General features: G+C 40.2%; 1 protein-coding gene and 1 long non-coding RNA gene across 9 annotated transcripts in view; one reads left to right on the top strand and one right to left on the bottom strand.

The window, feature by feature from the left end:
• PATL1 (PAT1 homolog 1, processing body mRNA decay factor) overlaps positions 1–26749 on the bottom strand; it is a 48083-nt gene extending 21334 nt beyond the window's left edge. For 2 of the 8 annotated variants that reach the window (XM_054523776.2, XM_009246306.3), the window contains exons 1-14: positions 24070–26749; positions 22050–22161; positions 14463–14680; positions 14077–14157; positions 12755–12949; positions 11722–11823; positions 10747–10964; positions 9209–9298; positions 8068–8248; positions 7694–7817; positions 6783–6880; positions 5992–6051; positions 4702–4850; positions 3004–3163 (exon numbers count right to left, since the gene is read on the bottom strand). In XM_054523776.2, the coding sequence (XP_054379751.1) occupies positions 3004–3163; positions 4702–4850; positions 5992–6051; positions 6783–6880; positions 7694–7817; positions 8068–8248; positions 9209–9298; positions 10747–10964; positions 11722–11823; positions 12755–12949; positions 14077–14157; positions 14463–14680; positions 22050–22161; positions 24070–24084 (1803 nt within the window). In that variant the 5' untranslated portion in view covers positions 24085–26749. 8 annotated transcript variants of the gene reach the window in all.
• Positions 552–8917, top strand: LOC129048605 (uncharacterized). Its single transcript, XR_008511097.2, has 3 exons — positions 552–811; positions 2703–2770; positions 8862–8917. It is a non-coding gene; the product is annotated as an uncharacterized LOC129048605 (long non-coding RNA).
• Positions 26750–27038: the final 289 nt, after the last annotated feature.

Below are 27038 nucleotides of genomic sequence, written 5' to 3'. Positions count from 1 at the left end.
AAATATCTTTTAGCAGCTGAACTTTGTATTAGAACCATTATTGTGCTAATTATGGTTCAAACAAGATCCACACATTGCATTTGCCTGGTAAGGTTTTTAAAATCTCTCTAACAGGTCTTCTGCCACTGGCCCTTTTCTCTTGTTGTTTATCTGTTAAAGAAACTGGGTCATTTGTTCTATAGTTTGAATTTGGCAAACTGCATGTTGGCAGTGTCACTTAGCAGGTTCTGCTATCCTGTTTCCCTCCTAAACGGATAGTTAGAATAACAGGTTTATTTGATTCAGGTTCAGTAGGGTGTGGGAGGGACATGTGAGAAAACGTCATGGATAGAACTGTGTATTTTCCATTGCATTATGTCAAGAAGAGCTAGGTATGGTGGCTCATGCCTGTAATCCCTGCATTTTAGGAAGCAGAGATGGGAAACTGCTTGAGCCCAGGAGCTCGAGACAAGCCTGGACAACATAGGGAGACTTCGTTTCCTTTTTTTTTTTAAAAAAAAAAAAAAAAAAAAAAAAAAAAAAGCACAGTGCTTGGTTGTCCCACTCTTAGAGGTGTTAAGAGTTCATCAATGGGTTCAGGTGTTGCCAGGCTGCTCCAACCACTGTAAAGTTCCCCATCCACTTTTTACCTAATGCTTTTAGCAGCCAGTAATGAGCGCTGTCTAGATTGACTGCTTCTCTGTTGAGGCTTGCAAAAACAGTTATTTTCTAATTTTATCATTTCTTTTGTATTTATTAGCTAAAATTCTTCTACAAAGAACTTTGTATTATCAACTCTCTGATTACCATGACATTTGGTTGTAATGGAAAGGTAGGATAAATGCTTTTCTTTTCCTTTATTTACCAATTTTCTGAATAGTGAGTTGATGGCCTAGTAGTCTCCAAAGGTGATCAATATATGTTTAACATTATTAACTCATTAAATATATTTGATATATTTCAATCTACTGCTGTAACTGTTCTTTCTGATGAAAATTATTCCACTTTTGGCCAGTATGAGTCCCTTGAAGTTGGTTTGTGTATCCTTTAGACAGGAGTCTAGTAATGTATTAACTTCCTTGCTTTCTGGCACCAGATATTCCAGGATATCTTGTACATTTCATGATTCAGACCTAGAACCAGCTATTACTTCAAGAAAATGGTATTTAGAGATGTGGTTTATTACTCCTTAAAACATACAGGTAAAAATCAGCCTCGGTATTTAGCCAAGCTTTCCTCCTAGCAGGTAAGCTCCATGAAAGCAGGCATTTTTGCATCCTTATCTTTTAGCACCTAGAACTAGGTGTTGTATTTCTAGGAGGTAAAATAGTGCCCGGCACATAGAAGTATTCAGCAAATATCTCCCAAACTTGTTTCCACACAAGAGCTCTGGTGGGATTATGAGTGCCCATTACACTGCTTACAAATTACATGCTCTAAGGTGCTGTTACTTTTTTAGTCTGGTCTTCTATTTTCTAGGATAAACCTCAAATACTGGAACTTTTCCCCAACGAATTTTTCATTTGTGGAATTTTTTTTTTTTTTTTTTTTTTTTTGAGTAGCTGGGACCACAGGCATATACTACTGTGTCCAGCTCATTTTTTTCTTTTTTTTCTCTATTTTTAGTAGAGACAGGTTTTCACCATGTTGCCCAGGATGGTCTTGAACGCTTGGCCTCAAGCGATCCACTTGCCTCAGCCTCCCAAAGTGTTGGGATTATAGGCGTAAGCCACTGTGCTCAGCCAAATCTTTTAAATATATACTTGTCCCAACCCACTTCACTTTTTTCAATGAGACCTAAACTTCTCATTCATTTCTTCTGCAGATGCTAACATTTCAAGGATCTATGAAAGAATAATTTCCCCTTCATAGCATACCATTTATAAGGTATTCTGCTATTCTGTGTTTTCTGGGGACTCATTACTTAGATGGTTATTACTCAACTTGTAGTCTATAACAGGTTCACTCCCATATATTCTACTATTCTGAATCTTGCACTAATATTCATCCTTTGTCCCACTTTTATCGGTTTCTTATTTTGAACTTAAGACTATTCTAAATTTTGCTTATCTTTCAGGTGTGCTATGACAAGGATAAGGAGAGAAAAACTCTAACCAAGAATTAACTTGTACATGTGATAACCATGTTAAAATTCCAGCCTAGTTTAGATCATGATAAAAATTATTTAAAGGGCTGGCTCGGGCTGGACACAGTGGCTCAAGCCTGTAATCCCAGCACTTTGGGAGGCCAAGGCAAGAGGACTGCACGAGTCTAGGAGTTTGAGACCAGCCTGGGCAACGTGGCAAAATCCTGTCTCTACAAAATGTAAAAAAAAAAATTAGCCGAGCATGGTGTCGCATGCCTGTAGTCCCAGCTACTCAGGAGGCTGTGGTGGCAGAATCACCTGAGCCTGGGATGCGGAGGTTGCACTGAGCCAAGATCACACGATTGCCCTACTGCCTGTGTGACAGAGCAAAACTCTGTCTCAAAAAAAAAAAAAAAAAAAAAAAAAAACCCAAAAGGGGACTAGCTCAGTTGCTGTGGGATACCATTTAACTAAGTCTACAGGCTAATGTTAAGCTACTGATAACAGACCAATGAATGATACTTTATATCTAGCAAAGTAACCAAAACTAAAAGTTTTCAAACTTCAGTGAACATCAGATTCAGCTGGAGACTAAGATACAAAAACCCTAATCCTTCTGTAAATTCTGATTCAGCAGTTTGGGGTGGAGTTGAATTATCTACGCAAGTAATCCTGATACAGACCACATCTTTACAACTATGTCAAGTAAGAGAGAACTGTTGTTTTTCTCATGTTTAGAAACATAGTCTGTTCCATCAAATATGCGATTAAAAATATAGGCCTGAAATACTAAAGGCTTTGTTTTAAATAATCAAATCACACAGCCAAAGATTAGACAAAAATACAAAAGGGAAGAGGAGAGGAAAATAAGTTTGCATTCTAGAAATCTTATCACTTATAAAGACTCAAAGGAAAGATGTCCGGTCTTGTATAGTCACCTCATCTTGTGCATCCTTCTTGATAAGGAAAGGGAGGTTCCTGGCTGTTGTCATGAGAATGTCAGCTGCTTGCTCTGTGGAGAGGAAAGGAAGAATACGGGCAACCATTCTCTTCCCTTTTCGGATACACATGATCTGTACAAAGTGGTCATCACTAGGCCTGCAAGGAAGAAAAATGCCAGCTTAGGTCAGCAAGAACAATTAAGAAACCCTCATTTTTTTCCTCTTAGATGTTACCAAATGAATATACTGCATTCATTTGCATTCTATAATAACCTGTACTATAAAACAGTAGGAATCACTTCTCCAAATCTCAACCAAATAAAAAGTAAATTTTCAGGTTTTACAAATGTAGAAAATAATCATTTCACAAATTATATGGTTAAAAAAACTTGGCCAACTGTATGCACTAATTTCCTTAACTTTTTTTCTTTTTTTTTTTTTTTTTGAGACAAAGTCTCGCTTTGTTACCCAGGCTGGAGTGCAGTGGCGCTATCTTGGTTCATTGCAGCCTCCACCTCCTGGGTTCAAGTGATTCTCCTGCCTCAGCCTCCTGAGCAGCCGGGATTATAGATGCCTGCCACCATGACCAGCTGATTTTTGTATTTTTCTAGAGACAGGGTTTCACCATGTTGGCCAGGCTGGTCTCTGAACTCTTGACCTCAAGTGATCTGCCCACCTCAGCCTCCCAAAGTGCTTGGCCTCCTCTCTTAACTTTTAAGTAACCACACAAATACCATATGGTTAACAGCAACAGCTTAAAAAAAAAAGGAAAAAGAAAAAAGAAAATAAAAACATTCATCAACTCAGAGTTAATTAATGTTACCATTTTAAACAACATTTTGCTTTGTATTATATATTTTTTCTTTCATAAAAAACGGGCCCATATAATTCATATGGTTTTGTACCCTGACTTTTTTCACTCAACAACTTATTTTCATGTCAATAAATATATTTCAGCTACATACATTTTAATGGCTGCATAACATCCAATCTATGGATAAACCATTTATTCAACTAGTTCCCTGTCAGCCTAACTCCAGACAAGGTGTGTTAAAAAGAAAGTGCTTATTCTTATGTTTGGTTTTGTGTATGTCCTGGCTTAGAAGGATAAGCAATTCTCTTGAACGAGTAAAAAGAAAGGGAGTTATTAGAAGTTGTAGTTCTCTTGAATACATCAAATAAGTATTCAGGATTTACAGAACATTTAACATTAGCAAGATGCTTTTGCAGATAATGGGTAGGTGAGGGATTCCCCATTGGAAGACTGAAGGGTTTCGATATATTTTGTGGAAATCCCAGGAAGTATAAATGTTTGTACATCTGATCTTAGTAATAAAGGAAATATATAAAGATTACAAGGTTAAACATGCTAGTAATCATAAATCAGGTGCAATCTGTAAGCACAAAAACCCAATAACATTACCCACTATATCTCTAGTGCCTAGCACTGTCCCCAGCAGATACTATGTATTTGTTGAATGAATAAATTCAGGATAAAGACTTTTTTTTTCTTTCCTCACTGGAAAAGATAATTCATATTTTAAATGAAGTGGCATTTGAGTTAGGCTAAAAGGATAGATTCTGAGCTTACAGAGATGGTAGGGAAGTGTACCTAAAAGGCAAAAATGTATGAAATCCAGTTATGACCGAGGAAGGAGTCCAGTTAATGTTTTCCTCAAAGAGCACAATGCTTACCTCTCTTGTCCAGGCAATTTCCCCCTTAAGTTGTCATACATGCTACAAATTTTGTGCTTTCTCTCATCCATTAGGGCAGGTCGCTCTTCTTCCAGACTTAGGAGATAACGTCTTTCATAGTCCTCCACGTCAAGGAGTAAGCTGTAGGTCTAAGAAGGGAGACAAAAGCAGGCCACAGCATGCTAGGTCAGAACCACAGTATTAGTTAAACAATTTCACAGTTCAGGACTACTAGATAAAGACAAAAGAATAAAAACTCATTATAGAAAGACTGAGTTTTTTTTTTTAAATGTAGAAAACCATACGAAATAACTTAAAAAATTCCTCAAACCACCATTCTTTGTCTCTCTCTGACCTCTATTCTAGCAGGCAAAGACAGTAAAATAGTCCAGGCGCGGTGACTCACGCCTGTAATCCCAGCACTTTGGGAGGCTGAGATGGGCGGATCACGTGAGGTCGGGAATCCAAGACCAGCCTGAACAACATGGAGAAACCCCATCTCTACTAAAAATACAAAATTAGCCAGGCATAGCGGCACATGCCTATAATTCCAGCTACGCGGGTGGCTGAGGCAGGAGAATTACTTGAACCCGGTAGGCGGAGGTTGCAGTGAGCCAAGATCTCGCCATTGCACTCCAGCCTGGGCAATAAGAGTGAAACTCCATCTCAAAAGGAAAAAAAAAAAAAAGCAATCCAAAGAGAAAACTACTACTATCATCTCCATTTTTACAGATAAAGAAACTGAGGACAGCATAGAAAGGTTAAATAACTTGCCTTAAGTTACAGACTCAGAAATGGAAAAAGACATGATTTGCAGCTTGGTTCTAGAGTCCATACTTTTAACCACTATGGTGTATGGCCTTACAATGTGGTATTTACATTTTACAAATCAACTATTAATATCCATTATTTTCCTCAGCACCCAGAATAGTGCCCAGTAAATATCTGTGAACTAAATTAATCCATAGGTAGGAGAATGTAATTTTTATTCCCATTTTATCAGGCTTAGAAAGGTAATTTGCCCAGACACTCAGCTATTAACCGAATAAGCTTGGACAAAAACCCAGTACACTTCCAACTTTAACTGCAGTGTTCTTTCCATGATGCCAATAGGTGAAACATACCATAATCCTTTCCAGAGTTATCTGGTACACAATAGTCACTTACCAACAATATATTCATGAATTAGAACCGAAGAACATTGATTGCTCACTGTTTCAGTTCTAGTGTATACATACATTTGACAGTTCCATATTTGAAACTAACTACAGCAACAAATTCTAAACTTACTTTCTCAATTATAACAAGGGTTTTTCTCCTCTTGTCTCGAACTTGTTTTTCTTTTGTCTCCTAAAAAAGAGAAGACTATTCAATGCAAATTCTTTATCTCTGTTAAAATAATTTACCAAGTGGGCATTTGTAGGTTCATTTGTGACAATACTTTGAGAAGATAATTGATTCTCTGAAGGTTAATAATCTAAAACAACTCTAGTATGAACAAAGGTCAAAGTTGACTGAATCAATCCACAAACTATTAAATTCCATTCATAGATAGGCAAAGGGTAATCTTAGTAGAGGATAAGGAAATCATATGAAATATGAAAATCTTTTTTTTTTCTTAAACTTTAATTTTAGGTTCAATGGTACACGTGCAGGTTATAGGGTACATGTGTTTGTTACATAGGTAAACTTGTGTCATGGGGGTTGTACAAATTCTTTCATCACTCAGGTACTAAGCCTAGTGCCCCAAAATTATTTTTTCTGATCCTCTTCCTGAAAATCTTAAAACACACAGAAAATGATAATTTTTTAAAACATCAAACTGGAGTAAATACAAGCTGCTTGCAGCCAGAGCTACCCAATCCAAAGACTCCTGCCACCCTAGTCCCTGCCTGGCTGCCTTAGAAATGAAGGTGTTAATATTGCAGCACATCTGTGGAAAACTAGAATGCATGACAAGGTGGGAGGCCCCGGGTTAGACTACAAACAACTCTACCATGCCTGATCTCATTCCATGGTGACCCCAAAAGAAGTGGTCACAAATCAGATGTTCTTAAACAGACAATTGTGTTGACACTTACATCATCCTCACTCCGAGATGTCACGACAGCATCAATCATTTTTCGGGGATTATTCACACTAGAAACGGTAAGCTTTCCCAAAGAGCCCTCAAATTGCACTGCAAAGACAAAAAATAAAAAATTCCAACAAAATAAAAAGTCAGCAATGCAGGCAGGCAGTGTTCAAAGAAGAATTTTACTTTCCTCTGTCCCTTACTCATAGTCTAATAACTTACTGCAAAACTCAAGGTATCATTTAGGCTGGGTGTGGTAACTCACACCTGTTATCTCAGCACTTTGGGAGGCCGAGGTGGGTGGATCACTTGAGGCCAGGAGTCCGAGACCAGCCTGGCCAACATGGCGAAACCCCGTCTCTACTAAAAATACAAAAATTAGCTGGATGTGGTGGCACACGCCTGTAATCCCAGCTACTCAGGAGGGTGAGACATGAGAATCGCTTGAGCCCAGGAGGTGGAGGTTGCAGCAAGCTGAGATGGCACCAATGCACTCCACCCTGGGCAACAGAGTAAGGTTCTTTCTCAAAAAAAAAAAAAACAAAGACAAAAAGTCAGTGTATTATTTAAAGCAACTCCTTATCAAAATCTATCCTTTCTCTCTTTGTTACAATAATTATCACAATAAAAATCTAAAGTATTTCCCCCTTATTTATTTTAGGGGTACTGAAAATTATAACACATTAAAAAAATCATGAAATCTCAAGTAGAAAAGGACCTAAAAAGGCACATGTCAAAGCGTTCAGTCCAGACTTGAATGAAGGCTGATTTTTGCATTTATTAAGGACAATGGTACTTTTAAAATCACTTTGAAACATCTTTGCATATCCTTCCACATATACACTTGTCTATATTTAATCACATCAGCAGCTTCTCAAATTTCTTTTATTATGGGCATTTTTCTTATGAGGACCTTACCTGGCTTATAGGTGTGCTCCAGTTTGGCCACCTGAGGGGTGATAAGCTTGGTGCGCTCCTTCTTAGGGCCATCACCTTGTATTTCTTCAGCAGCTGACAGTTTCTCCAGTTTTTCAAAGTAATTCTACCACGAGAAGATGATTTCAGTTGTAACACAAGCACAGAACATGACTGTTGTTTACTATCAAATAATTTATGCCAGTGACAGTAACACAAGTTCAGCTCTAGAAATATACTGACAGTGAATAGTGCAAGATGCTAAGTACCTCAAAAGAAAATTTTACAAATATTTAATTGTACCAATATTTAAATGAATACCCTCACCAGTGTAGGGGACCAAACTATTATCCTCAAAACTAGCACAGAGTATTTACTTGGTAATAAAAATCATCCAGGTAGGGATCAGTGCTTTGCAGTTGCATCATCTGGATTTTAGAGACCCAATCCTTTTCCCGCTGCAACATGAGATTGGCATATGGATCCTTTCGGAGATGATCTTGATGACTGCTCCGGTGACTTCCTCTATCTCCCGCACCATTGAGATTCCGATGCTGACTGAAAAACATACACCACATTCGTTCCAAGTGGGCAAATTAATTACGCTTTTTTAACAACAGAGGAATAAACCAGGCCAGTTTTTTTTTTTTTTTTTAAAGATTCCCCTTTGCTTTTCTTAAAAGAGGAGTGAAAAAGAACTAAGTCTTAATAGAATTTAAGAGGAAAGAGCTATGTAATAAATAATGAAGAAATAAAACTAAGACCTGAGTACCTTACCATATGCTAAGCATATTCACCTATGGACTTTTGTATAAGCTCTAGAATAACTCTGTGAGGTAGGTAGTTTTCTCTTTCCCACTTAAAACAACAAATCGATGCCAAGAGAGATCAAGTAACTTGTCCAAAGCCATACATCTAGTGGTGGACTAAGGGATTTTAACACAGGCGATTCAGCTCTGAAGTCTACATAAATTGTTTTAACTCATTAAAAATCACAAAATATTTCAAATGCAGAGAAAAAGCCCAGCAAATACTAACATAAATATCCATTTACCCATCACCTAGACCCAATAGAAAAAAATGTATTTGGTTGAATTTGCTTCAAATATTTTAAAGTAATATTAAAATAACACAGTGCTACACTGACAGAGGCCCTGTTGTACCCCTCTAGACCCAGTTTCCAGCTTCTCTTCCTTCGTAGAGGAACCACTATTATGCCCTTGGTATGTATCCTCCCTGAAATGTTTTTGTATGTTTATTACTTGTGTGTCTGTCTTTAAATATTACACAGTATTATTCCATGTGCCTTTTAGTTTTACATAAATGGTACATATAATCCTGTTCCTTGCTTCTTTACTCAATATTATGCTTTTCATATTTACATGTTGATAATACATCCAGGTTTATGGATGTGAAGTAAACTTACTAAAAAAACAAAACAACTAAATAGTATGTTGTTACACTGTCAAAATTAAAAGCTGAATTAAGAAGCCATAAAGGAATCGGATGAGTACTTACTTTCTATTCTGTTGCTGTCTCTGATGCAAGAGTCGACGGTGCTGTGGATGAAGGTGAGTTGTGTCCGGTCTAAACATTGGGGCCTGAGATCTAAGAAAAACGGAAAAGAGGTTCTCAGTTTGGTCATCCTGAGGATTTGAAATTTTAAAGAATGTTGTCAGTACAGGATAACTTCATACAGGTTAACTTAAGGGACCACAAAAGTCTATTCGGGCTGGATGCGGTGACTCACGCCTGTAATCCTAGCACTTTGGGAGGCCAAGGCGGGTGGAACACTTGAGGTCAGGAGTTCGAGACCAGCTTGGCCAACATGGTGAAACCCTGTCTCTCCTAAAAATACAAAAATTAGCTGGACATGGTAGCAGGTGCCTGTAATCCCAGCTACTTGGGAGGCTGAGGCAGTAGAATCGCTTGAGCCTGGGAGGCAGAGGTTGCAGTGAGCCGAGATCGTGTGGGTCACTGCACTCCAGCCTGCGAGACAGAGTGAGACTCTGTCTCAAAAACATAAAAAAAAAAAGGGTCTATTCTAAGGAGACATTTTAGAAGCAAAAGATAGTCATATTTTTACATATCTTGTACAAAGACCAAGTTCTAAAAGGGTGATCATGAAATCTGAGTGAATTAGGAGTAAAGCAGTATAATTCTTTTTCTTTTTGCTTCTGTTTAACAGAAGTCTCTAAGTAGGTTTAACGTACTCAGCTTCAACTATGTGGGAATGTCATTAAAGATGTATGTGTGATAGTTAATATGGCTAGGCCTTAGTACCCAGTTATTTGGTCAAACACTGTTTAGATGTTGCTGTGAGGGTATTTTGTAAAGATGTGATTAACATTTATAATCAGTTGACCTTACAAAAGAGATTACCCTCAATAATGTGGGTGGAGCTCATCCAGCCAGTTGAAGGCCTTAAGAACAAAACTAAAGTTTCCCAGAAGAAAGAATTCTGCCTCAAAACTGGAACACAGAAATCCTGTTGAGTGTCTTGACTGCTGACCTGCTACACTGATTTCAAACTCAAGACTGCAACTTGAGCTTTTACCTGTTTCTTGCCTGCTGGTCTGTCTTATGGATTTCCAACTTGTCAGCCTCTACAATCACATGAGCCAATTTCTTAAAATAAAACCTGCTCACATGAACATTCTTGCTCTCTTTCCGCTACTCTATTTTCAAGAGTGTGTCTCTTGAAAATCCTGACTGCCACAATATGATATGTAATAAAACACATCTTCACTGAAACGGGAACTTGAATCCCTTTTGTCATAAAACCAGAGGATAAAAGCAAACAGCTTAGCTAGTGTGAAGATTAGCTGACTTTTCAGTATCTGTCGCTCTATTCCATACCCTCTGGTAATGTGAGAAAAATGTGATTCACAAGAAAGCCTGGAGATTGTCAAACATTTCCATGTTTGCCAACTTGAGGATCCAATAACATCTTAAAATTTATTAGTTAGCAAATATCAAGAGACTTATAAAACTACACATCCACAATCAAGAGACTTAGCTGATAACTGATAAACAGTGGCATTGATTTTGTATACCTTAGGTTTTGCAGGTGGGGTCCTGGGCCAGGAGGGTGCTGCTGTGGAGGTGGTGTAGCGGAGGGTGGAGCACTAAAGAAGGCACGGAAGCCTGGTGCTGGGGGAAGCATCTGCCCAACTCGCCCTTGTAGCAACTTGGGATTCATGGCAGCAAGTGGACTACCAACAAATCCAGGGACCCGTGCAAACTGGCTGGGAGACATCCGTCCAGGCTGTAGCTACAAAGAGGAAGAAGATCTTAGATTTAGACAATCAGCAAGTCCCCTTGCTTTTGTCTACAGAAAAGTGAATACGGTTTTTCATCATTAACTTTGTTTGAAAAAGTAAAGGCAAAAATAAAAGTAGTGATTAACAGCAAAAAAAGGGGCTATCATCTAATGAACTTTAGGAAAGTAAGAGAGTTCTTTACGGGTAGGGCTAATCACAGGCTTACCTGTGCTCCTCCAAGAAGCTGTGCTCTCTGGAGGGGGCTGAGAACAGGAGGAACACTAGGAGGAAAAGGGTGACCCAGGAGGGAAGAGTTCTAAGGTAAAAAAAAAAAAAAAAAAGAATATGCTATAAAACAGGGATACATCAATATAATAAGGAAACTCAGCAGAAATGCAGTATAAACTTGGATATAAAAAACTCAAATTACAGAGTCAAGCTCTGGAATAGAAAAAAAGAGTAATGCTAGAAATTATAAAAACACCATGACCATGTGACATGAAAAAGAAGCAGTAGAACATGGGACTGAAACGGTAGGAACCAGATGATCACAATGAGTTTAGATTTTTAAAGGTAAGAAAAGAGCTGATGTAAGAAACAACTGTCCTCTGACCTGGGGACAATTAGATCCAGCAATTTAAGTAAGGAGACTATAAAAAATAGGTATAATTTAGGAGATGTCAGCAAATCTAAATACTGGCAGTGATCTTACAAATAGTGATCAGAAAATACATACTGCACATTTTTGTTAGGCTTAAAGTGACATACCGGGACACTGCAGAGCTGGTTTGGAGACATCCTCTCACCATAGGGAGCAGGATAACGAGGTGGCATTGGGGGCCGAACATGGACAGGCTTCGGACACAGAATCTATCAGGACAAACATATATACAACTACACTCAATGAAATCAGTTTTTCTTCCACCTACACTCCCTCCCCTCAAGTACTGGTAGAGACACAGAACTCAATGCAAAGCCCTACTTCTAAGCAAATTGCTATGGCTACAGGTTCAAATACAGAACCTTGGGCCACTTTCACTCACAAATCAAGTAAAGTGTCAGCATTAACTGAGGAAGATTTAGCTAATTCTCCAGTTATCCCCACCCTTCCATGCTGTCTGAGGGAGATACCAGCAGATATTCTGACTTGCAAATTCTCTCCAAGAGGATATATTTTGGTAGCACTGAGGGAGAAGGAATGATAAGAAAGCTGGAGGATTAACTAAGTCCTATTCTGAAGCCCCTGTGATATGGCCGCCATGCTCAGCACTTTTGTGATACATTGTGACTCCACCATTTCATAGGATGTTGAGCCTAACTAGGCCATACCAACACCACCCTCCCCCCATACCTTCCAAATTGGCCTTCCTTTTCAGCTGCTGGTTTCAGGTGGAGGAAAGTCTATGGAACAGGACTGCACAGGCTCTAGGGAAAGCAGGGATATCTTAAAGGTAAAAAGGGATGTGGACAATGCTGTGTGTTCCCACTCCCCCCGGCTTTCAGTTATCTCTCTGACAATGTTTTGGGCAGCCAGCAAAACACTTTAAAAAGGATATATGTGCTAAATGTGGCTAACTACCCTTTTTTCTCCCCCAATTAGAAGGCAGCAGCAACAGCAGCAGCAAAGGGTATCAGGGAATGTGTCTCTTATTTGTACTAATTTCTCCTCTAACTAGCTATTTTTCTTTCTAATCTAATGCCTACCCAAAATTTCCACCCTCCACCCAACATCGCCAATTTTCCAAATAATTTTGCCCAGATTCCCAATATCCTGGGCTGTGTGCTTGTTAATGAGAGGTACCTGTTGGGTGAAGCTGGGTACAGCCATCTGTTTAGGTGGGGTGCCTATGGGGACAGCTCTAACAGGAGGACTGCCAATGATAGGTGAAGTTGACCGCCTTGGTAATGCACGTTCAGAAAGGTCCCGATCATCTTCTGGACCCTGGGGGGGCCTCTGAGGCAAAGCATATTCTAATACAGACACTGTAGGCATTTCCTAATTGAGGAAGTAGTAAAATAAAATAGAAATTAACTAACTTGCTATGTTTTAGTAATCTCTACAGATGCCAAAAATACCTTAAGAAATTTTTTAACTTTTTATTTATTTTTAATTCACATATAGTAAAATTCACTTTTTGGTATATGGTTCTCTGAGTTTGGTAAGTGGCTCATGCCTGAAATCCCAGTGCCTTGGGAGGGTGAGGTGGGAGGATCACTTGAAGCCAGGAGTTTGAGACTAGCCTGGGCAACACAGCGAGACTTCATCTATACAAAAATAAAAAAACTTAGCCAGGCATGGTGGCATGCACCCGTAGTCTCAGCTACTCAAGAGGCCAAGGTGGGAGGATCACTTGAGCCCGGAAGTTCAAGGTTACAGGGAGCTATGACTGTACCAATGCATTCTAGCCTGGTTGACACAGGAAGACCTGGTCTCAAAAAAAAAAAAAAGAGCAAGAACAGTTGCATCACTCCCCAGAAATTCCATTGTATTGTTCCTTTGCAGTTAACGCCTCCTGCCATGTCCGACCACTAGTAAACATTGATGACTTCTCTGTCCCTATACCTATAGTTTTGCATAGAAATGACTTTTTTTTTTTTTTTTTGAGACGGAGTCTCATTCTGTTGCCCAGGCTGGAGTGCAGTGGCGCAATCTAGCCTTACTACAACTTCCGCCTCCCAGGTTCAAGTGATTCTCCTGCCTCAGCCTCCTGAGTAGCTGGGATTACAGGTGCCCACCACCACGCCTGGTTAATTTTTGTATTTTTAGTAAAGATGGGGTTTCACCATGTTGGCCAGGCTGGTCTCGAACTCCTCACCTCAAGTGATCCACCCATCTCAGCCTCTCAAAGTGCTGGATTACATGCGTGAGCCACCACACCTGGCTCAGAAATGACTTTTTAAGTGATTCAAATCATAATCATACACTAACAAATTTAAATTCCAATGGCTCCCTTGCAACCTTTACCCTGGAGGCTAAAGGCATAGCTAAGTGCTGGATGCAGTAGTCGACATAATTCTAGCGAATGAAAGACCTATAAACCCCTTCAGTAAGGAAAGGATGACGACAGGAACTTAAAATTTTTGGATATTATAAATTTTATATAAAGAGAAAATATTTAATACCTGAGCAAGCAGTGGTCCTCGGATTCGCCTCAGAACTTCAGATCCATCCCAGATACTGGAATTCAGACTTCCTGGTTGGGGCTAACAAAAAAGGAAAACATACACAGTCTGAAATGTTGTATACTCTCTGGGTGACTTATCTGCTGTTGGGGAACAAGGTTCCAAAAAAGCCTCAAGCTGCTTTAGAATATGAAATTATAGGGCTCCAGAATATACATTATTCCCCAACTTTATCTCTAGAACTGCTATCATCAGGAAATATATTATCAATTTTCTATGGCATATGTAAATCTCTCATTAGAATAGATAAAATAAAATGGCAAAGTTCAATACTTCACTTTAATTTTTAGTCTGCTATAGTTCTCAAATCAGAGTAACTTACTTACTTGTAAAACTGGCCTGGTCTGCACTGCCCTCATAATAGCTGGATCTTCCAGTTCATTTTCAATCACCATCTTACTGAGCCTTTCTGCCAGATTCTCCTCATGGTCACCCAACAAATCCATTTCATCTCTCTCTCCATTGCCTGTTTGTTCATTAACTGCCACTGGTAGCTTTTCTTCCAATTCAGCCAGGCGCTCATGTGCTTCCTGCCAATCATCATCTATAAGATGACACAGTTCATGTAAGAAATAGTTCATAGTGGTACAAAAAAGTTTTACACAATTATTCTGTTTTTTTTTGTTTTAAACAGAGTCTCACTCTGTTGCCCAGGCTGCAGTGCAGTGGCGTGATCTCGGCTCACTGCAACCTCTACCTCCCGGGTTCAAGCGATTCTCTGCGTCAGCCTCCCGAGTAGCTGGAGGAGCTGGGACTACAGGCGCCCACCACCATACCTGGCTAATTTTTGTATTTTTAGTAGAGGTGGGGTTTCACCATGCTGGCCAGGCTGGTCTCAAACTCCTGACCTCAAATGATCCACCCATCTCGGCCTCCCAAAGTGCTGGGATTACAAGCATGAGCCACCATGCCCGGCCTACACAATTCTTCTGCTAACCAAATGAATAATTCCAGAAGATAGGTAGAAAGTTAAGTTTCCACTTAGAAACAGGAAATAAGGTTTAAACTAAGGGACACATAAAGTGTGCTTTTTACAAGTAAAAGCAAATAACATTATACCAGGAATAAAATTCAAACACGTGAATTAATAGCTTAAAACATTATCAATAACGTCCAAACTATATTCTGAAACTGTTTCCTAAATTGGTGATAGATATGTACAGTACTACTAGTTGGTTTTGAGATTCTATGACATTTCAAGCAAAAACTTTAAAGGGAAGTTAAAACTCATAGCATTAGCATACAACTTTCTCTTAGATTGTAACTGCCACATTCTTTACATGCTTTTGAATCCATTCGTTCCATTCAATTAACATTTGGTAAGCATCTATTATGTGACAAGCCCTGTTTTAGACGCATGGGATACACTGGTGTACAAAAAGACACAGAGATTCTGCCTTCATAACACTTTCATGCAGGCAGGAAAGAGAGAGATGATAGACAATAAGCATAATGATTAGATACTATACCAGAAGATGAAACTGCTATAGGAATATAAAGGAAGAAAGGCAGATTGAAAATTTAAATAGATAGTCAGAGGTAGCCCTCATTGAGAAGATGACATTTGAGCAAAGATTCTAAAGAGTAAGAGGGTTAGCAATTTGGATATCTGGGAGAAGAGGGTTCCAGGCAGAGGGTCAGTCAGTATAAAGAAAGGCCTTAAGGTGAGAGACTGACGGTTTTGAGAAACGGCAAGGAGGACTGTGTCTGGAATGGAATGAGCAGGGTGGGCAGAGCAGAAGAAAATGAGGTCATGAAGTCATGAGGAGGGAGCTCATTCTGGGCCACTATGATTGAAATGGGAAGCCAATGGAAATTTTCATTTGGCTTAACTTTTAAAAGAATCACTCTGGCTGCTGTGCTGAAAACAGGCTAGGGAAGAGGAAGGGGCATTTCCTCTTTTATTTTAACTATGTCTGCTATTACTGCACACTACTATAAAGTCTGTAGCACTGACACTAAGGTTGTTTTTGCATTTGGTATGTTGGCATCATTTTTTCTGTTTTGGAATCCCATTACAGCATAGATTACAATCTTCAGAACCCTCTATCAGCTGCTCTGGAGCTAGACCTTACTTCCATCACATCTTACTCCAGTTCTCTCCAATCTTATTGCATTCTGCTTCCATCATGAAAGCTATACTCACAGTTTTGCTCCTTTCAGTATTCTTTATTTTTATTTTTTGAGACACGGTCTCACTGTCACCCAGGTTGGAGTGCAATGGCGTGATCTGGCTCACTGCAGTCTTGACCTCCCGGGCTCAGGTGATCCCCCCACCTCAGCCTCCCAAGTAACTGGAACTACATACCACTATACCAGGCTAATTTTTGTATTTTTTGTAGAATCGGGGTTTCCCCATGTTGCCCAGACTGGTCTTGACCTCCTGGGCTCAAGCAATCCACCTGCAACAGCCTTCCAAAGAGCTGGGATCACAGGCTTGAGCCACTGCATCCGGCCTTTCTTTTCAGGTATTCAAATGCGAAACTTCCTCCTCATTGGAGCTACTCCTAAATAATCCTTTCATTTTATTTCTTCCTTTACCTCATCTCAATATGCACTACTTTCTAACCCACAAAAAGCATTATTTTATATATGTTATATGATATTCTCTTTTTGGTTATATCCTTTATATGTTTTATAAAATTCAACAGACAGGGATAACTGGTTATAACCAACACAGAAACAGAGACTCTTTTTTCTGCTTTCAGAGAAAATACATGTTTAAAAAATTCAAACACCACAAACACATGTAACTTAAGTGAAAGTTCCCCATAATTCCACAGCTGTGTTAAGTTTTAAACAGTTTTAAGCTGTGTTAAGTTTATAAAGTTAACTTGTTTCTTTTTATTTAAGCAATATGTCTTGGACATCTTTTCATGCATGCACACAGGCATAACTACTGATATTAACTCATTCTTTTTAATACCTACATAAGATTGCATTTTATTGCTAAACTATAATGTAATTTATCCCCTGCTGGTAAACATTTGGATTATTTACAATTTTCCAATATAATAATACTGTAATAACATCATACATATCTTAACATTTTATGTGACTATTTAAATAAACTAATTTCCTTTTAGAATCAGATTACATTAACAGTTAAAATTTGCTATATATATATATTTTTTTTAATCACACAACGATGTATCACATAATACTAGTGATCCAAAGAGTGAGGGAAGTGGGACTTTCAAATACATAATTTTGGTATCATAGGACCCACTGCCTAGTTTGGTAGATTTATGTATTAGTTGTGGTAAGGGATTCCTTAAGTTGTGGATCACTGTGCTATCACTGGGATAAAGGCTGTGGGCAAAAGCTATAAAAATATCCTTACCTAAGCCTCCGGGACATGGGTCTTCTTTATAATTATGTAGTATTTTCTTTCCCACCCAGCAGCTTCCTCTTACCTGAGTGACTAGTCAGGTGGCACTCTTCCTCTAAACTGTCATCTTACAGAAAAGAATTTAAGGTAGCCATTTTATGATGATGATCTCTGATAAGCCTATCCTGATGTGCTCCAAAAAATGGAAAAATCCACTTTAAATGAAAATTGCAGTGTTAATTTAAATGACTAGTCATATGAAAGAAAATATTTAAAGAATAATGTAATTAAAAACCAAATGTGACATTCATATTTGTGTCATCCTTGGTAAGGAATAGTAAGCTGAGACAGGATAAACTGTTTTTTGCAACTTTACTAACTTAGCAATGCCACAAGAGTGGGAATCTATCATCCTGAATTGAGGGATTTGTAAAAACATTTACTTCCCAAATTTAAGAAGTTAATTTGTTAGTGGATTTGTTCTAATGCAGTAGAGTTCTAATTTGCAAGCTTTTCTATCACTACTTCCAGTATTCATGCTTGCTAACTTTACCAAATCCTATCAAATATGGATAATCTATTTCCCCTTAATAATAATATTTTAAAAATATTGGTTAAGTCACCATATTCTGTGAGAATAGATCTCTGGTGAATTGATTGTTACATTTTCAAACATGTAATCAAAGGAATCTATGCCATAAAATACCATCATCATCATTTTAGATTTTTCTTACTCTTGTAAAAAATTATCTGAAGTAGTATTTTAGAGATATTGTGCCCTTACTATAAAACAATATTTCACCCTGTATCTTTTTCAAATGACCTAAATATATAGGTACTTAGATATGCCAGTGCTTGACCTGAGTCCATTATTGATCAAAATGATAAAAGGTAGGCAAAAGAATAACAGAGAAATGAAGGGAAAGAGATTATCCGTAATAACGAACTAACTTATACTCTGATACGGGTTACTGAATTCCTGGCTGCTTCTATAAACTTATACTTGTAATAACCCCTGAAGCCTGTCTCAGGGAGTTTTGAATGAAAACAAAATAAAAAGGAAGTAGAAGTGATTTAATTTTAAGGCAATCTCAATCTCTAAAGACTACAGTAGCTATCAATAAAAGGGAGGTAGGAAGGAGGGTGATTCCTTCCAAGTGGAGGCAGGAGATTTCCAAAGACTCCCCAAAAACTATTTAACATAACTAGTAGTTTACCGTAATTGTGTCTATAGTTACTTAACTCATCACTCTTCCTCACTGGTTAAAATGAGGATAATAATAGTACCTATCTCACAAGGTTGCTATGAGGATTAACAATATATATAAAACATTTAGAATGGTGCCTAGCACATAATAAGCACCATGTTAAGTGTAAGCTTTTATTTTTAGAGAAGGAGTTGGGATTACTGCAACACTATTTATTGCTCTAAGATGATGCAAACATTTTTTCATGCAGAAGACTAGTTTCTTAAGGAAAGGTGACCATTTGTAGCCAGTGACCTAAAATGTCTACTGTACTAGCAGGTATTATTCAAGATGCCCGCTATATGCATTAAAAATCATAAAATCAAAACAAATGTCAAAGGTCTGACATTTCACCTCTTGATTTAAACTCTCTATACCAGCTTTATATCAACCTGCAGAGGAGTATCAAAGAAGTCACAGGTTGACTTGGAAAACAATTTTCTTTTTATAGTATTTACACCAAGCTGTTATGAGGAATTAAGATCTTCACTTTACAATTCAAGTACACTACACTCTCAAGGGAAAGGGCTCACCTTTGGAAATCTTTTCTCTATATTATTATAAACTTTCTTGGCCAAAAAATCCTTTCTAATCACCCTTTGGCCCTAAGGTACAAAGTGGGCTAATCATATGCTATTTAATTGCCTTAACTTTGTACTACCTGTTCGTTTACTGTGTAAACCTAATGGCTTTTTCAGCATGTGTGTACTTTTCTTCTTTCCCATCATATAAAATACCGTTCTGGACACTCTAACATCCTTTTAAGGCAATATTATTCCCATCTTATGAGAAAAAATAGAAACTCAGGAAAAAAAGACTGTCCATAGCACTCTGGATGTCAATGAGAAGGCATGACTCTTCCTTTTCTGTCCAGGTTGAAAACTGAGAACATGGAACAATGCTGCCTCATTTTAATGTCTATATATCAATTCTAGCTAATTCATTTTAATACTGAAGAATTTGTTGAAAAAATGGTTAACATTCAGTACAGTATTTTAAAAGAGTTCTAGAACAAGCACATGTTGGTAGCTTCTATGGTATTCTATTTTTAAATTATTTGATAATTAACTTTTTAGAGACAAGGTCTCGCTCTGTTACCCAGGCTGGAATGCAGTGGCACCATCATAGCTGATGCAGCCCTGAACTCCTGGGCTCAGGGGATCCTCCAGCCTTAGCCTCAACCTCCTAAGTGGTACATACCATCATGCCTGGCTATTTTTCAAAAAAAATTTTGTGGAGAAAGAGTCTCACTATGTTGCCCAGGATGGTCTTGAACTCCTGGCCTCAAGTGATCCTCCTGCCTTGACCTTCCAAAGTGCTGAGAGCTGTGGGCTTGAGCCACCACAAATAGCTTATTGTGTCCTACTGATTATCACTGAACTATCTTCCGAATATAATTTGCAATTCACATCAGTTTCCTGCTTTTGTAATTCCACCCTACATCTCTTTGCCTGTGATCTCCATGGATTGATAATAGCATCTTGGATCATGTTATCCTCCTGGACAAACTCATCTCCTAACCCATGCCTATAATCCAAAAGGTCTTTGATTCCTTTCCATCATGAGTCTAGCTTCTACTTTCAACACTTTTCTTGCTGCTTCTAATCATAACAAAGTTTTAGTTCTCTAATGAATTTTACAAATGACTGACAATACTAAAACACCTTCATTTTTGCCAGTTTATTCAACTCAGTCTAATTTATTTATTAGGTCACTGCAAAACCAGTGACCATTATAATACTTTAAGGCCTCTTATTTGTTTTTGATATTCAACATCTTGGGATTACCAACTATTGCTAAATTTTCTCTTTTTCCCTATGACTTAACTTGGAGTATTTGTTGCACAGACAGAAGTGTTGCGACTCCAAAAGAATCATACATATTTATACATTTGAACATAAACGCTGTTATTGCTGCTTTCCAGCACCAAGTCTAAGCAAACATACCTGCATTGACTCTTAGCTATTCATTTGCTTAAAAATATACAGTTTTGGCCAGGCGTGATGGCTCGCACCTGTAATCCCAGCACTTTGGGAGGCCAAGGAGGGATCACTTGAGGTCAGGAGTTCATGACCACCCTGGCCAACATGGAGAAACCCTGTCTCTACTAAAAATACAAAAATTAGCCGGGTGCCTGTGTTCTCAGCTACTTGAGAGGCTGAGACAGGAGAACTGCTTGAACTGGGGAGGCAGAAGCTGCAGTGAGCCGAGATCACGCTACTACACTCCAGTCTAGGTGACAGAGCAAGACTCTGTCTCAAAACAAATATATGTATATGTATGTAGTTTAAAAGTTTAAATTTTAATTTATTACTCCACTTGTTCTACACCTGTTCTAAGTAACATGTGTTCTCAAACTTTATCATATAAGCTTACTTCCTAAATTTTCCATCTTGGTATTTATAACCCCGTGGCCTGTAAGCTTAGTTTGGCTCTTTAGTTTTTAAACTTTTTCCAACTCTTAAAATATGTATCTGTAGGCCGGGTGTGGTGGCTCAGGCCTGTAATCCCAGCACTTTGGGAGGCTGAGATGGGTGGATCACGAGGTCAGGAGTTTGAGACCAGCCTGGTTAGCTGGGTGTGGTGGCGGGCACCTGTAATCCCAGCTACTCGGGAGCCTGAGGCAGGAGAACTGGTTTGAACCCGGGAGGCGGAGGTTGCAGTGAGCCGAGATCGTGCCACTGCACTCCAGCCTTGGTGACAGAGCAAGACTCCATCTCGAAAAAGAATAAATAAATAAATAAATAAATAATACGTATCTATATCCAGGGATGGACAAAATTTCATCTGTGCATACTTTTCTAACTTATGAGTCCTTTCTTGACCCCCAAAATTCTTGCTATAAAAAGCTTTATATTTTGAAGATACTATAAGTTGCAAAGTTATATACTAGTGATAGACTAAATTTTAAAACACATATACCCACATCCTAGAATCTGAATTTTCTACTAGTACACTAGTTTTCCATAAGCTATATGTTATACAAATAAAAATTCCTCTCATCTAGGATTAGTTTAAATCTCTCTTAAATGTTTACTTCTCTAAACATTTGAATCCCTCATAGGGGCAACCTGTACTCATAGATCATATAGCTGGAAGGGGCAAGGCTTACAGAATACCTGATTTTATAGGTGAGGCAAAAAGAGACCCAGAGGAGCAGGATAGGTGCTGTTTTCAGTGAAGAATGAACTATTCTGACTAAGATGAGGAATAGAAGAATATCTTGCCAAGTTAGTGAATAAGGTTACCCCTAATAAGATAAAGCACTTCTAAAAGACAACACTTGAAAAGAGCAGGAGGCTAAGATGATATTATAGGAGAAAGATGGCACTTACCAACTGCTCCTGACCCAAATGTATCATCATTGAATTGATCAATCTCTTCATCTTCTTCTCCCAGTCCCTGAAATGCATCTTCATCTTCATCCAGAGGACAATCCTCCAAAGACTAAAAAAAGAGAAAAGACATTATTCATGAAATTCACACCCTCATTTTAAAAATGTTCTAAAAATGTTCATCCTACCTTCTCAATGAACGTTAAGTGCTTCATTATAACTTTTTGTAAAGATGGCATTTTTTTTCTACTTCCCAATTTCCCTGACACTGGAAGATTTCATCATCTTTCTTTCACTTTCTATTTCCTATTCCTTATTTCATTTAATTCTTGCCCCACCTCACAGCATTCCATTTCTCTATTTTATCACGAATCCACAAACAGCAATTCCTCACGCAGCCAAGAAATTAAGCCCACAACTTCCCTTACATCACTGGTTGGAATAGTGATGACAACTAATAATGAACCCTTTATTTTCTTGTATCTTTATGTATCTTTTCCAGCAAAATTCTCATCTTTCTCATTATATTCATGTCATCTTTTCAACTATTATTCCGTTTTAAAGCTTTGTCTTCATTTTCCATCTTTCTTATCTTCCCTATAAACCTAAACTCTAGTGATGAAACAGAAAATTAGGTCTTCAACCACAATAAAATGAACTCTGGAAAAGCTGTGGTATGACAAGTTCAACTTCTGGCTCCATTCCTACAATCAGTGTGAATATGGGCAACTCAGAAAATTTCTAATTAACTCATCAAATACCTTTTAAGGACCTATTGTGTCTAAGGTTCTGTGGTAGGCTGTAAGGCTCAATGTCTTAAATTGTAATGCAGGGACAATACCAACTATGGCAGAGAGTTGTGATGATCAAAGTGGGCAAAGATTACAGACTATCGAACAAAGGCTAGAGGTCACATCCTAGGTGTGTTCTATTTTCCCCCTTCACTTCAATTTTACTCAACTGATTTATTCTCCAAGTTTTCCTTTCGGTTTGGTCTTGGATCATTCCTATCAAGTATACTTGTCTTCAATTTTCAAAAATTCAGAATCAGAATTCCATATTCTATCAGTAGGTACGTTTGTGATACACCTTGCCTGGCTACCTCTTAGCTACCCTGTTTACAAAGGAAAGATTAGGTCAAAGGGCATTATTCTCACCCCAGAGCCCTTCCAAACTCATGCCAATAGGCATGCCACTGCCTTCTTATCAGAGGCAACTTCCAGCAGTACTCCCTTCCAAATCACAAATATCTACTTTACCAAATCACTGCTTTTTTAAATTAAAAATTCGTAAGGATCATTTACATCAGTTCTTTTGTGCTACAAATCCAGAAAGTTTACGTCCAGAGATTAGGAGTCACTCAAGGTCACAGTGAGTTGGTGACAGGGTCAGTACTGTCTGTTGCTATTGCTACATTCCCGGGACCTTCACCAAACCCACATCTCCCAGCACTAGCCCAGAAGGAACTTCTGCAGGACACGCCCCCCTCCCAACTCGGAGCCCTCTTTACTAAACGGGCTGGGGCCCTAGTCCAACGGCAAGCCCAGGCCCCCTTCACCTGAAGGTAGCCTGTGTGAATGGGGTGTGTGTCAGTGTAATTCGAGTGGAGGTGGGTCGGGGGTGGTTCTGGGTCCAGGGCGGGAAACTCGGCTCTGGGAATTCCCGGGTGACTCCTACTTAAGAAAAGCACCCGGGTAGATGCAGTGCTCTACCCTCTATGGCTCCTCTAGGGATGGGGGCGGGGGTGTGGTCTGGTTACAGCACTTAACGGGCCCTCCCCACCCCAAAACGGAGGCCAACTTTCCCCAGCGGCAACTAATGGGACTGTCTCGACCCCTGAAGCCAGCTCCCAGCCCTAGGATTAGACCCGCGACCCCAGGCCAGTCGCGTCCAGCTAAGTCCTGCGACTCCCGCAGCCCGCCCCCTGCCCCGCAGGAACACGGGACCGGCGCGCGGAGAGAGAGTGAGGGAGAGGGGCGCGGGAGGGAGGGAGGGGTCACTTCCGGTCGCAACAGCTCACCTCGTAGCGGAACATTCTTGGGGAGGGGGGCAGGGAGCGGGGAGGGGAAAGGGGGAGGGAGGGAAAACGCGCTGACTCCTCGGCTCCTCCGCGCGCGGGTCCTCCACCGGCTCGCGACCCCTGGCCGCCGCCGTACGCCGGAGCGTGCGTGGGGACGTGCGCAGGCGCGCCTCAGGCAGGGCGGCCACCCCGCTCGGCGACCGGCGGCGGCGGCTGCGCAGGGACAGATTTGGCGTCCCGCTTCCTAGTCTCAGCGGCGGGAAGGAGGTCCCGTAGCGAGAGACTGCGCACGCGCTGCCTGTCTTAGGCTGCCTGGTGATCTGGGCTTGCAGCTCCGCCCCCTCTTTCTCCGCGCCCTCTAGGCGCTCGGCTTAGAGCTGAGGGGCCGGTCACGAGTTCTCCGTCACCCGCGGGGCGGAGAAAACCCTTGTGATTTTCACAGGATGTGGCTCTGAAGAATCCTGCGCTTAGTCTGGGCTGGGAAACATGAGATTCCCGGGCTGTTTTTCCAACGTCCGACTCGCTCCTCAGGCTGCTTGGAGGTCTCCCCGTTGCGATTTGCTCCTTGCGCAGGGAAAAAAGAATGGAAAGTTGCTGGTCTTCGAAAGGGGCGGACTTCGTCGCCACTTTCAGCGGCTCGTCGCCTGCTGAATCCACAGCAGGTCAGGGCTGTGATTTATGTGGCTCAAAGTGATGACGGCGCCCGTTTTTTTTGTTTTTTTGTTTGAAATGCTGAAGACAGGTTCCGGGAGGTTTAACTAAAGTGGTATTTTTAAGCGCCAGGCTCATTAGGCGCGAGGAGCTGCAGAGCCTCGAAGGGCCGCACGGCCGTGGGCCGCTGGCCACGCAGCAGCAGGGTCTTCGGGCCGGGATGCGCCGCTGGGTGACGCCACTTCCTTAGAGGATCGAACCCAGAGAGGAATGTGTCCAGCTTAGAAGCTTCGGTCCCATGGTTGCAGAATTCTGTTGGGCGGTTTGTTACCTCTAGCACGTTCCATGCCCTTTTTGCCCCTTTCCCTTCAGACAAAACTTGCACCACAAAGAATGAATTCTTGTGGGTTTCGCAATCCGTTTCTTCCCTGGGCGTCTTAAAATGCAGCCTCGCCTCAGAATGGCATACAGTAAATCCCCTAAATGTTACTGTGTCTGGTTCAGTTTGAGTATCGGAAACGCTGAATTTGTAAAGAAAAGTTCTGGGTGGGAGCTTGTGCTTTGCCACTGGCTAGGAAACTTTGGGCAACTTACCTAAACCTCTCTGAGCCTTAGTTTCTTGTAAAATGGGTATAATTACACCTGCCTCATGATGGTAACACTACTACTAACGATTGAAGGCTGCCTGGGACTCTGCTAGGCGCTTTATAAAATGGATTATCTCATTGAATCCTTCCTTATGTGCCCCCCATGAGGTAGGCACTGTTATTTTCTCAGTTTACAGTTGAGGAACCTGAGGATTAGCGACATTAAATTTGCCTCCAACCACCCAATGGCAAGTGGCAAAGCTAGCAGCTGAGATTTGTCTGATTATTAAAAACCCAGTGTCTTAATCACTGTGCCAAAATAACAAAAGCAAATGTTGACATGGGCCAGGCCTGAACTTCAAAGAAGTGGAGCAGGCTAGGGACAAGACGATTTATTGGTTTTCAAGCATGCATGGAATATTATAAAACATCAAATACTAAGTAACAGGCCAGGCGCGGTGGCTCACGCCTGTAATCCCAGCACTTTGGGAGGCCGAGGTGGGCGGATCACAAGGTCAAGGAGATCTAGACCATCCTGGCTAACACGGTGAAACCCCGTCTCTACTAAAAATACAAAAAATTAGCCGGGCGTGGTGGCGGGCGACTGTAGTCCCAGCTACTCGGGAGGCTGAGGCAGGAGAATGGTGTGAACCCGGGAGGCGGAGCTTGCAATGAGCCGAGATCGCGCCACTGCACTCTAGCATGGGTGACAGAGCAGAGACTCCGTCTCAAAAACAAAAAAACAAACAAACAAGAAAACTAAGTAGCAGTACATCTTAATAATTGCGAAATACTTGGTGCCATGTAGATCAAGGGTTAGCAGACTATGGCCCACAGTCCAATCTGGCCAGCCACCTGTTTTTGTAAGGCAAGCTTTATTGGAATACAGCCAACCTTATTTATTTACATATTGTCTTTGGTTGCTTTAAAATCAGAGTTGAGTGGTTACAATGGATACAATGTGGCCTGTAAAGTGTAACATATTTACTATTTGGCCCTTTGCAGAGTTTGCTGATCCCTGATCTTGCAGATCATGTTTTCTGATCATTATGTAAGATATCAATAGTAAAAACAGATTAGGAAAAAAGTCTTAAATTTTCAGAAATTAAAAAAAAAAAAAAAGTCCTGGCGCAGTGGCTCACGCCTGTAATCCCAGCACTTTGGGAGGCTGAGGCGGGCGGATCACGAGGTCAGGAGATCGAAACCATCCTGGCTAACACGGCGAAACCCTGTCTCTACTAAAAATACTAAAAATACAAAAAAATTAGCCGGGCGTGGTGGCGGGCGCCTGTAGTCCCAGCTGCTCGGGAGGCTGAGGCAGGAGAATGGGGTGAACCCAGGAGGCAGAGCTTGAGGTGAGCCGAGATCGCGCCACTGCACTCTAGCCTGGGTGACAGAGTGAGACTGTCTTTAAAAAAAAAAACGAAAAAAAAAAAAAACCAAAAAAACCCTCTAATTCAATGACTAAGTAATGGAAAGCAGAAAATATTTACAACTGAGTGATAAGTGTATTAATGTATCAAAACTTTTAGGACACTGACAAAACAGTTTATATAAGAAAATAGGGGCTGGGTGTGATGGCTCATGCATGTAATCCCAGAACTTTGGGAGGCCGTGGTGGGTGGATTGCTTGAGCTCAGGAGTTGGAGACCAGCCTATGCAACATGGCGAAACCGCGTCTCTACAAAAAGCACAAAAATTAGCTGGGTTAGTTGTTTTATTAGCTGCTCT

Source organism: Pongo abelii, chromosome 9, assembly GCF_028885655.2.
Source record: "Pongo abelii isolate AG06213 chromosome 9, NHGRI_mPonAbe1-v2.0_pri, whole genome shotgun sequence".
Classification (NCBI taxonomy): Eukaryota; Metazoa; Chordata; class Mammalia; order Primates; family Hominidae; genus Pongo; species Pongo abelii.
The sequence above is the reverse complement of the archived record's forward strand: the minus strand, read 5'-3'. Positions and strand labels throughout refer to the sequence as shown.